The sequence below is a fragment of the Chenopodium album genome, chromosome 23, assembly GCF_948465745.1.
Source record: "Chenopodium album chromosome 23, dcCheAlbu1.1, whole genome shotgun sequence".
In the NCBI taxonomy this organism is placed as follows: domain Eukaryota; kingdom Viridiplantae; phylum Streptophyta; class Magnoliopsida; order Caryophyllales; family Amaranthaceae; genus Chenopodium; species Chenopodium album.
Window position 1 is genome coordinate 8077181 of NC_137856.1, and position 12387 is coordinate 8089567.

The 12387-nt window shown below is 34.8% G+C and overlaps 1 protein-coding gene across 1 annotated transcript; it reads left to right on the forward strand.

The window, feature by feature from the left end:
* The first annotated feature begins 2111 nt into the window (after positions 1–2111).
* LOC145608650 (uncharacterized) lies at positions 2112–11424 on the forward strand. The gene is made up of 6 exons (XM_081664258.1): positions 2112–2571; positions 4297–4944; positions 6209–6661; positions 7251–7423; positions 8244–8418; positions 10746–11424. The coding sequence occupies exons 1-6, from the start codon at positions 2167–2169 to the stop codon at positions 10833–10835; spliced, it is 1944 nt and encodes a 647-aa protein (XP_081520384.1). The 5' UTR covers positions 2112–2166; the 3' UTR covers positions 10836–11424.
* Positions 11425–12387: the final 963 nt, after the last annotated feature.

Genomic DNA, 12387 nt, shown 5'->3' on the forward strand with positions numbered 1-12387 from the left:
AACCAAACGCGAGGAAGATAAGAAAGGAAAGAACTTTGGCCAACAACTTCAACTTTTTCGAGAGAAAAACTGGGAAGAAATGCGAAGTACCAAAAAAAAATGGCGGAATTTTGATCTAAAAAGAAAAACTGAATCGCCAATTGAAGTGAAAGGCGGTTCAGAGATCCTACGGCTATTAATTAATAAGCCCTTTCAAAAAGCAGCGGCAGGATTTGTGACACGTGTAAAAATTTTCCCGGCCAAAAAAAAAAAAAAAAAAAAGATAGAAACGGTTACACTTCAATTTTATTACAAGTAGACCTTGTCTGGTCACTTGGGGAGGAAAACGGAGTTTTTTCGCTCCCAAGTATTTTGTAACAAGTAGACCTTGTCTGCTATCGGCACACAAGGTCACTTGGGGAGGAAAACGGAGTTTTTGTAATAAATAGACCTTGTAAGCTATCGGCATACAAGGTCACTTGCGGGAGGAGAGGAGTTAATAAAACTGATGAGCTAATAAAACTGATGAAGAACACGGCGCTACAGCACAAAAATTAGCCTCTTGTGTGAGTAGTAATGATAAAAGGCACCAAAAGTGACAAATTAAAAATATGTGAACTTCTCAGCAAAAGAACATAGAGCTTAAAAATATGTAAATTTGTAGAAGCTAATTTGAAGAATACGGGACAAACGATTAAAATGAATTATGACATCAGCAAGATTAGTAATGAAACTTTATTAGTAAGCAGTACTTGACAGAGTACAAGAAACGTTGTTACAATAAAATTTTCAAGTTAAAGAAGAATCTGAAGAATGAGATGTGGAACCCAAAGTTTGTTTTGTTAAGTTCAGCTTGTTACTCACGCAAACTGAGCACGATGATGAATGATCATACGTCCTCACTTGGGGGGCTAATTGTATGGGATGATATCTGGGAATGACCGATATCTTGTGAAAACACGCGACCAGGTTTTAATAATTACAGAGAAGATGCTGACATGCCACAGAATGAAGACATGTCGGCCTGCCGAAATTCAACACGTGGCAACAGAAGCTCGACACTTGGCACAAAAAGTTGTGCATGGGTAAGAGCCACCTGTCAAGATAGATTACTATAAATAAGTAGGTGAGACCTCATTAATGAGGACATGAATTACACTCTCTATCTCTCTAATCTCTCTCTACTTTCTCTCTCTTACTTATCTTCTTTTCTTAAACACCTTTCTGACTTTATCATCGGAGTGGTTATCCCCGGACCACCCCGGGGTTAGCTAACTTCTTCTCATTGTGTAGGTTCTCAGCTTGCCGATAGGGGTATCAGGATCTCAAGTCCGAGTTCTTGGTGGAGTCGGGATCAGACAGAAACAAAAAGTTATGATAAAAACAAAAAAACTGAATAATTATATGGGGTAAAACGCCTGGATTTCTCGTCTTTTCGAATCTCCTAGGGACTTTTGAAAATTCTAGGCATTTTTTCCCTTAGAGTTTTGAAAAATTAGGCGTTTGGCTTCTACAAAAATAAATTGTATTTTTGGCGATGTATCCGATGACTTTATTCTCGGTCGGTGGTGGTTTGTTCGGAGGAGAGAATGTTAGATTGAGTTAGAACATGGAATACACGCAAGGGTATGTTTATCTGTTCATATTTAAATGTGGGCGTTACCTGGTAAAATAACGACAAATACAAGTTTATCTGCCAGATAAACGAATTTTGTTAATCTGGTGGCACTTATGTAAATATATTGAAAAAGCGTGGTCATTTATTCATTAATTTTGGCGAGCTGTCCAATTACTGTTTGCAACTTGCATTTACTGTTTGGTGAGAAAATTACACATGTACCTTTCAACTAATACATAAAAAGACAAATGTACCCCTCTATTGATACTCGAAAAGACGATTTTACCCCTAGATTAAAGGAATTAACTGGGCACAGCTCGTAAAATAAGGATGTCAAATTTCTCCGCCCCATTACTCACATGGCGGGTATTGTTTTTATCCCCGTCTCGAGACCAAACATTTGCCCGACCTCATGCGAGCCATAACGACCCGGCCCGTACATCAACTTACAATCTTACGAGTACATTACATAGGCAAATTTCGCACATCACTTCACTGGCGCCTTCATCCTCTTCAATTGCCAACATCCCCAAAAACCCTAAACCCTAAACCTTCGAAACCAAACAACAATGGCGGACGTAGTACAATTAAGACTAGAGCGAATGATCCCAGACCTAGACGACCTGGAGAAAAGAGGCCTCTTCAATAGCAGAGAAATCAATGAAATTGTGAAAAAGAGAAGAAAATTTGAGTACAGACTCCAAAGACCAAGCCCTTTGAAACAAGATTTCTTAGACTATATTGATTATGAGAAACAGCTTGATCGACTCCGTCTTCTTCGGAAGAAGTCTGTGTCTCGGGAGCTCAAGGATAAAGGGAATAAAAAGCTCAAGAAATCGCGGTCCGATGTTGCCGGTGTTCGACGGATTATTGAGATTTATCGCATTGCTACTAGCCGCTTTAAGGGTGACCTTGATATTTGGTTTCAGTATTTGGAGTTTTGTAAAGAGAGAAACAATGGCAGGATGAAGAAGGTATTTTGTTAAATTTTATAGCTTTTACATATGTTATACTGTATTATGTTAAATGGCAGGAAATGATTGTGCATTTGTGATTTTGAAGATGTTTGATTACAATGTTGATGTTTGTATGATAGTGACACGGATTTGGAAGAATTCATTTTGATGAACTTGTTTGGCTAAAAATAATGCTTTTTTTCTGTTGAGGTTTGGTGGGAATTAGAAGAATATTTGAGTTGTAATTCGGATTTTGTAAGGCGGACAATTAATATGGAGGCAATTTTGATATTGATTGTGTAGTTTGTTAAAATGGCTTACTTAGTTAGAAATGCAAATTATGCAATTTTAATGTATGTCACAAGCAATTGAGCTTCAATTTAGGATATAAGGAAAAAAAAAAACAAAACCCGAAGTCTTGTTTCCTTCCATTGGAGACTTTTAGGCTACGTATCAAAGTTAATTGTTCATTAGTTTTCAGTCATGAAAGTGATTTCTATCAGCGTTATATTTGACCTCACATTCACAAAATGCTCCTAAATACTGAATTAAAATTTTTTGGAGTAATGAGTAATTGTAATTATGAAATTGGATGCTAAAATTCAATATACGGTTCAAAATAATACAATTTGAAATCAACGTGCTCTGAAATGTACAAGTCTAGTACATTACCACTATAAAATTTTTGATGAAATTGTGACTGGACTCTGATAAATAATACTTCGTACAGTTTGAGTTAAGAATGTAATTACCTTCATTTGGCCATAATGGAGTTGGTGTAGGACCTGGCAACTCTGACATCGATAAATCCATCACTCATTAATGTGGTGTACTCTCCGTGTTCATCACATGAAAAGCTGAAAGCAGTGAGGGTTTAATTTGTTAAGCTTCTGTTGCTGCTTCATTTAGGATTTAATTTATCACGGCAGTCTAATTTTTGTCCAATATCTGATTTGTTTGATGGAGGATCTTTAGGCTTACTTTCTCTATCTTCTTGTTCATATCACTTTCTCAGTTTATTGTAAGTAGCAGTTAATCACTGATCACCAAGTTCCATGCTTATTATTCATACAACTTTTTATGTAGGGCGTGTTTGGCGCTAGCTTTTGAGTAGCTTTTAGGTAGTTTTTAGCGGTTTGACTTGGTCAAACCACTACTTAACAAAAAACGTGAGTGTTTGGCAATGTAGTGGTTAGGGTAGCTTTTAGTGGTGGAGGTAGCTTTTGTGAAAAGTTAGAAAGATTAGCTTTTGAAATTAGAGGTAGCTTTTGAGGTAGCTTTTGAGGTAGCTGTTGAAAATTTAATCTATGGTTTTAAAAATAAAATATTAATTTTTATATGTAATAGCTAGTCAACCGCTACTTTACCGAACACCCATATCTAAATTATTTATCTTCACAGCTAATAGCTTATTGACAGCTACCAACTACCTACACAGCTAACAGCTGCCTTCACAGCTACAGCTACCTTCATAGCTATAGTTTGCCGAACACGCCCATATTATTTGAATTCACAGATACAAAATATAGACTATTTGCTTATGGTCTTATGTGGCCTCTAATCTTACCAGTTATAATACCCACTTCTGTCAATGAAATTTTAGTTTATAGGTCATTGTATTATTAAATTATAATCCTATATACTACTTGAAGCATTAAAAATTTGATTTCTGTATTATTATTGAAAACTATCATAATCTTAAGAAGTTACTTGCTTTATTCTTTGCTCCTTTGGGTTATACAGGTCTTGGGTCAAGTGATCAGATTTCATCCCAAAGTTCCTGCAGTTTGGATCTATGCTGCTGCATGGGAGTTTGACCATAACTTGAATGCAAAAGCTGCACATGTCCTCATGCAAATGGGTTTGAGATCTTGCCCAACTTCTGAAGATCTTTGGGTTGAGTTTCTGCGCATGGAACTCACTTGCCTTAATAAGTTGAAAACACGTAAAGTTATTTTAGGGGAAGATGATGGGACACTGATTCATGACAATAAAAATGTTGAGGCTAAGCAGTGGCAAGATGAGAACAAAGATTTATTCATGTCTATTGAAGAAGTAGAAGGTGAAGGTGCTCAAAAGGAAGAATCAAGCAAGAAACTGGATGTTTTCCGTGAACAAGGATTTAAGCTATTCCAGAAAATATATGAAGGTGCTATTGATGCTATTCCATCTAGTTTTGGTCTGAGGAAGAGGTTCCTTGAGATAGTGGAAGTTACGGACTTGGCACATTCAGAAGAAATGAGAGCTGCGATAATGGCTGACATGAGGAGAGATTTCTCAAATGAACCTGAATATTGGAGCTGGCTTGCCCAGATTAAATTAAAAGATCCACAATGTACTCCAGATATTAGCACAGATAGTGGGCGTTCCCAGGTGGAAGAAGTCATTAAGGTATGAAGTTTGATTCTGTTGTCATCAATTGTCAGTATTTTTGTTCTGAGTAGAGGTTATGTTGTTGACTTTTAAGTAGTCAATTGAGATGCTTTTACATTATTCAGGTGTCAGTCATTAAAAATCTTACAATGCTATAACATTGTCTGATGGCCCCTTGTGTGGGACATAATGTTTTGATGCTGTTATCATAGCTTTCATAAGGTTTCCATTTTCTGTGTTTTGAGATGGATCATGGATTGGATCTGTTGAAGTAAAGTGAATGCTCCTAGTCATTTTACACTCTTTTGCTTGAAAGCCTATTCTAAGGAAAAATCAGTAATCCACCCACAATTTATTTAAACTGCGTTATGCTTACTAATACGCCCTCAATCAATTGTAGTTTGGGATACTGGGATGTTTAGTGCTAGGAGGTGGACAACCAAATGAAACTGGAATACTATTTAGCATTTATTTTTGGTTACAGATTGGCCTCGAGGCTTCAAAAAAGGGATAATGGAGCTGAAATTTAAGATGGAGGGAGTGAAAAGTAAATACTTCTAAGTTTTAACCTTAATTTCTGAGAAAATAAATAGAAAAACTTGCAAATTGATAATGCATTGTATCATCTAGAATATTGACTTGGATCAAATGGAAGTATGGAAGACTACCTATCTGCTAGAGACCGCTAGACCATAAAAGGCTTGATTTAGATGTGTTCGCATCATTTGGTGCTACACTGTAGTAGCCATGAAACTCACTTCAATCTTTGGGGAAACTTGCTCCAGAATTCAGATCATGAATGCTATACTTTAATTGCTATTGAGTTCATAGACCAAAGGAACATGTATCTCGCATAGCTCAAATAACATGTGGGGTTGATTATTGATTGTGCCACATTAACTTGGTGTACATGCGGTGTCCTTAACTTTATTTGGAACATATTGACAAAGGCTTGTCTTTGTCATTAAATCCTCCTAAAACTTTTTTGTACCCCCATCTAAATACCATAAATAAATTGAAAGAAAAGAATAATTATTCTTTTAAGAGATAGATTGAGCTTTCTTAGTCATTTTTTTTCTCTGACATCATGTGAATGCTTATATATATCTATATCAATCTTTGGGAATTGCGGAATCCTCGGTTCAGGGGAATTTTCTGTTGTGCATGGACGACATACATTTGTGACTTTTCTTAAGATGTGTCTAATTAGTCATTGCACCTGCAGTCCTTATTTTCATTATTGGTATTCAATTGATCCTGATATTGATGCGACATTTTCCAGGTATATGAAGAAGCTATACAGTCAATTTCATCTGTTGCTATGTTTGACATGTATGTAAAGTTTTTGTCTGAAGTCATCAGTCTAAAAGGAGAAATTGGAAGTTCTGGATGTTTTATTGCATCAAAGGATGCAGGAGACTATATATCACACCTGATTAAGGTCTTTGAAAAAGCTGATACCTTAGGGTGTCTTGATGAAGATCTTGCTTGTCAGTTTGTAATGTTGTACAAGAACATGGGTAAATTTGACGAAGCGATGAAATTTGTAGAGAGATTCTGTGAGGGAAAATATTCAGATACAAGACAATTGTGGGTTCTAAGGGTCACAGAACAAATGAAACAAATTAAAGAATCTGGTACTTCTTGTAAGGCTCACCTTTCATCTATCTTTGACCTCTTGAAAAGGTTGGTGAAAAAAGTAGCTGTCTCTGATGACGAAGGCTTGTGGGTCATGGTATGTAATCATTTCATGTCGGTCTCATTAAGTCTATTACAACTGTCAATCCTGTGATCTTTGTATTGATATTTTTGTCTTCTTTTTACAATCCACATAGCTTTTATAGAAACTCCCCTAATTTTTGCATCTATCACTGCTTTCAGTAATCAGTATCATCTCTTACCGTTGTGCCTTGTTTAGCCCATTGTTCTGCAATTTCTGAGAAAACTCAACTGCAGAATAGCAGTATTTATGATATTGTTAAGCACAAAAGCATGCAAAAGAATTTGCTTTTATCATCACTTGTTGCATTAGGTGATCCAGTTGAGAGATTAGCCAAAAAGGGATTATTTCCTCTCCTTATCATCAACTCCCATGTCCTTCTCTGAGCTATCTTACTTTCTGTAATCATCCTTTTCTCCTATCCTAATTGAACTATTTCTCTCTCTGTTCCTCTCTATGTAGTCATTATCTTTGGCATCTTATGTATTCAAGTTGGTATTCAAACTTTTTTGTTTTGTTGAGCTTTTGAATTTTGAAGCTTTAGCTGCTTTTCTTCAATCAACAATCTTATCTAGCTAATCATATCCTAATACTTATGTTGCAGGCTCTTGAGCTCTTTGCAAATGACAAAAAATACTTTGGCAAGTTGGTAGACCTTGCCCTTGTATCACTGGCTAAAGATGGAGGCCAGGATGAAGGATTCTCTCTCTCTGCTTTTCTCGTGAACTTTATTTGGCAGAACAATGGTCTTCAACAAGCAAGAGACTTCTATAAGCGGTACGTAGTTAGATTTGAAGTCTACTAGACTAACACCATGGGCTAGGCAATAAATGTACTTATTACTCTTTCCGCTCCATTACATTGGTCAAATATTGCTTTTTGGATGTCCTAAAATAGTGGTTATATTTTCAACAATGATAAATGAAAGCAGTTAGTGTGCCACAATAGGTTTTTTTTCTTTCTTTTTTTTTTTCGTAAAACCACTATAGAATAATTTTGATTAAAAGATGTATAGATGGTAGGTAATATTATGATGTTCCATTAATTCTTTCCATTCTTAAAATCCGAGTATCCGACTACTAAAATGGAACTGGGTGAGTATTACTTTTTTGTACTCTCTTTGCTCCAAATTACTTGCAACTATTTTTCTAGGCCGTTCTAATTTCGCTGCAAAATTTCTCAATTAAGCAATTTACCTATCAATCCAAAAATCTAGCCTACTTCACCCCACCCAACCCTAGTATTTTTACCCTACTTGCACACCCAATCTGTAAGTGTTATTGCAAAAGGCAATTTTCTTTGGTGCATTAGTTAATGTCCCTGATCCAAACAAATTATTTTTTCCTTTTTTTGGTAGTTCATTAAAAAGGCTTGGCCCATGGTCCTACTGCCAGCCCAGTTGGAGCCTAGACACCCTCAGGGTGGGATAAAGGGATGAAAATGTCACCCTCAAAGTTCCCCTAGTGGAGGGTTTGAACCCATGACCTCCCAAAGCCTCAAGTTTTACTTCTTAACTAGAGCAAGACTAGTTCTGTAAACACTTTACTCTGATTGCAAAGGAAGTAGTTACTAAGATTTTTATCTTGTGATTCTGCAGAATTCTTAATTTACCTCACCCAGGAGTAGCCATACACAAGCACTGCATTGAGCTGGAGATCTCATCCGGTGACAAAGATAGTCTTTCAAATGCTCGTAAGCTATATGAATGTGCACTTGCAACTGATAGTGAGGATATCAGCCTGTGGCAAGAATATTACTCAATGGAGACACAGGTTAGTTTCTTGTATAATTGAACATGCTGGCTATTTTTAGATCGAGTGATAAGAATTACTAAATTAGGTTCTATTGGGCAAGAACTTCATTTGTTTTTTAAAGCTTGCAACAATTTGACTTTTGCGCTCTTTATTCATATTGTAACTTTGACTGCACCTTTTTGTTTTGTTTTGTTTTGTGTGTGTGTGTGTGTGTGTGTGTGTGTGTCACTTGTCTCTTACCTGGGCAATGTCCGGGACTCCGGGGGATTTGTCAACTGTAAACAATATAATTTATTTGCTTGATGAACTAAGACCATATAACTCTTAATTCACCATATTTGATTGAATCCAACCTGAATCTTACCATTAATAAACATTACTTTTACCCAAATTGGTCCGACTTGAATTGAACAATCCTTTTTGTCATCTTCGACCTTTAATCACTTTTATAAATTAATTGATTAATGTGTTCACTTGTATAATAGTATAATGTAATGCAATTGTAAATATAGCTGATTATGTAATATGTTATGCTAGATTGTTTGATAACAATGCAGCAGACCTGTTGTATTCTTGTATATTAAATATAAAATACATACAATGACAATTGATGATTGATATAAATGTTCTCCATTGGTTGTAGATAGGTTATAATAGCAATTAAAATGTATAACAGGAGCATTATAATATTTTGTATAAAATAAATTATCAAAATAAAATGTGAGTGGGAACTTCAACTTAATAATTTCGTTTTTAATCTTTAGTTGAAAGTCTTCAAACGCTTTTGAGTTTTGACTTTGGCAATATTCATCCATTTCATGCTGACTATATTTTCCTTGTAAACTTTAATGTTATTGGATTTTATCTCAATTTATATATTTTTTTTCTTAATGTAAAGATTTTAGAATATTTATGGCCATTTGACCAAATTGGTAAATAAAAAAGACCCTAAGCTACAAATTGGTAAAAAAATAACTCCGGCGACAATTTGGTAAAAAAAGCTAACCCTAAGCGACAATTTGGTAAAAAAAATGATCTCAGGTGACAATTAACCCAAAAAATACAAAAATTTCCGACAAATTACTCGCGAATGCTTAATATAGTTCGTTTTTCATGTTTTTTTTTTTATTTTTTTTTATTTTTTATTTTTTTACCAACACTTTTTATGGATAAAACAATTTCAAGGAAAAAAAATGTTGAGTATCAATTTTCATTTATGTTTCATACCCATTAATCCATTATTAATGAATTTTTTTAAAAAAGGGTTGAAAATAAATTTGTTATTGGGATTAGCAAATTATGAAGGGGGTGACATATTAATTCAAAATTTTAAATTGGAAAAATAAATTTAAAAACACAAAAACAAATTAAATTAGGATTTTTAAAGAGTTTGCCGGAAAAAATTAAATTTTTTGGTCTAAATATCGCAGGAGATTATTGTTTTTACCAAATTATCACATATGGTTAACTTTTTGTTTACCAAATTGTTGTTGGAGTAATTTTACCAAATTGTCGCTATGGGTCTTTTTTTAGTTATCAATCTGGTCAATTTGCCAAATTTTTATTAATAGATACTTATACGGAGTAGTTAGCTGGTGATGTATTGGCAAGTGTTTCTACTAGTAATACATGGAGTTAATATGTAGACTATTGGTTCCCTTAATGCAATACCCATGTGATTACAGGGCTCCCATAGCCAAGTAATTAGTAATTTGAAATTTGATGTAGTTGATTTCCATTGAAAAAAGGAAGAAGAGAAGTAGAATCAAGTTGATATAAAGTAGGACTCCTATTGCCAAGTAAAGTAGCTTCACTTTGTGCTGAAGGACTCCTTTCCCCTTAAAATTAGGACTCCAAGTTTAATCTATACTCTAGTAATTTTTAGTAAGACTTAGGTGTATAGTTTATCAAGTACTTGTATAACTTTATTTTACGCTCAGTCTTGAAGAAATACTCTGAAGTCTAATGCATAGTCTAAAAAGTCTTAATTAAATGTAGTGTTACATTATTGTTGAGGTGGCACAGTGTGTTGCCTCCTTTGGCTTCTATGTCAATATCATGGTATAGAAGATTTATTAAACGATTGTTTTTAGGTTAAATTCGATATATATATATATATATATGTGTGTGTGTGTATATTTTCTAAATGTCAATTTTTCTTAATCTTTAACATAATTAATAATCAAAGATAAATGGTCAAAGCATGAAATTCAACTGTTGTAAGCTTTAAAAAACATAGGAAGTATAACATTGGAGATTTGGAGCCAATCCTTGCACCTTTATTGAATAAGCATGGTGAATCTAGTTGGTCTGACTAGCTTAACTTTTATTCATTGCTTATGCAGCTGGGAACATCAGAATCTGCCAATGCTGTGTATTGGCGTGCAAAGAAGACACTTGGGGATGCCTCGGTGCTTGCTGCAGTCGTACAATAATGTGCTTGTACATACAAAATTAGTAAGCTATTATAACTTTCGAAGAGAGAGGTCAAGAATCTAAACCATAGGAGCCCTTGTAAAAGTTTTGAGCAAGTTTAGTTTAGAATTTATTCTTTCGTGAAGCATGTAGACGAGTAACAATGTTGAGCATAGAAACAACATATTTATAGCCCTATAGAACTTAAGTCCTGCTTTTGGGTTTTTTACTTTTGTGGACACCACTTGTTTCAGTGCAGCTTTTAGGTTTGCTAAAACCTGGAAGTGCTATACAATGTAGAAGTAGAACCAGCTGCTTAATGTCAAATGGACTTGTATAGTTTTCTTTTTTTCTTTATTTATTTATCCAGGATAGGATCTAGATCTAGATCTAAATCAGTAAATCTTATCTCTCTAGTGCTTGTGGTTGACTGCGGACTTGACTTCACTCCTACGTTCTATGCAACTATGTGTTTAAGGAACCAAAAAATAAATGTCAATGTAAGATGCCTTCCCTATTTGTGTATCAATTTTAATTTGAACCAAGTCATACGAAGTAATATGTATATTGAAAATGAGCTTTTATAATATAGTTACATTTACTTTAGCACTCGCACTATTTAAAATATAGTTTTTCAAATCATTATTAAACATCAAAATATTTAATCTAATATCCGATATTTTAAAATTAAATTATTAGTTTACTTCGTTCTTCAGTTAAATGCTATCTTCAAGTTTATAAAAATAATCAACTCTTTTTAACAAAATATTGTATTCATGTCCTCAAAAAAATTAAAAAAATTGTATTCATAGCATTTGGTCAAAATTATTATTCTGAGTTTATAGTCTTATTGGTGCCAGATTTTCATAATGCCTAAGAAAGTCATTAAGGAGATTCAGAGGATCTGTAGGTTGTTTTTACGGACTGGTAGCACTGTCTCTTCAAAAAAAGCTCATGTCTCTTGGAACACTCTATGTCTTCCTAAGTTGCCGGGGGTTGGAACATTAAGGATATGGTGTTGTGGAACAAAGCTGCTATCTACAAGCTTCTTTGGGCTATTTCTTGTTAGAAAGATAAGCTTTGGGTGAAATGGATTGATGCTTATTATACTAAGAACAGAGATGTTACTAGTGTTAGCTGTCCAGCAGGAAAATCTTTGACAGTTCCCAAACCATTATCTCTGCACGTGGCTGGGACAAATTTGTTAAGAAGGGATCCCTCTCTATCAAGGACATGTATAAATACTTACAAGGGGATTTTGAGAAAATTCCTTGGAGTAGAGTTCTTTGCCAAAATCAGGCTTCTCCTAGAAGCTTATTTATTACTTGGCTAGCTATACATAATAGGCTTCCTACTAGAGACAAATTAGCTTTTTGGGGTGTTGTGGACAATGCTACCTCCATAATGTTCATAATGCCTTTCTCCATGGTGATCTGGATGAGGAGGTGTACATGAAACTACCTCCCGATTTTGAGAGCTCGAATCCGAGCTTTATGGTGTGTCGTTTGCGAAAGTCTTTATATGAGTTGAAACAAACACCATGGTGTTAGTTTGCAAAACTAACCACAGCTC

Excerpts from the sequence above, each read along its gene's own strand:
- LOC145608650 (XM_081664258.1), top strand. The coding sequence starts at position 2,167 with ATGGCGGACGTAGTACAATTAAGACTAGAGCGAATGATCCCAGACCTA. Across the intron at positions 4,945-6,208 it reads AGGTGGAAGAAGTCATTAAG|GTATATGAAGAAGCTATACA; the intron begins GTATGAAGTTTG and ends GACATTTTCCAG. Across the intron at positions 7,424-8,243 it reads GCAAGAGACTTCTATAAGCG|AATTCTTAATTTACCTCACC; the intron begins GTACGTAGTTAG and ends GTGATTCTGCAG.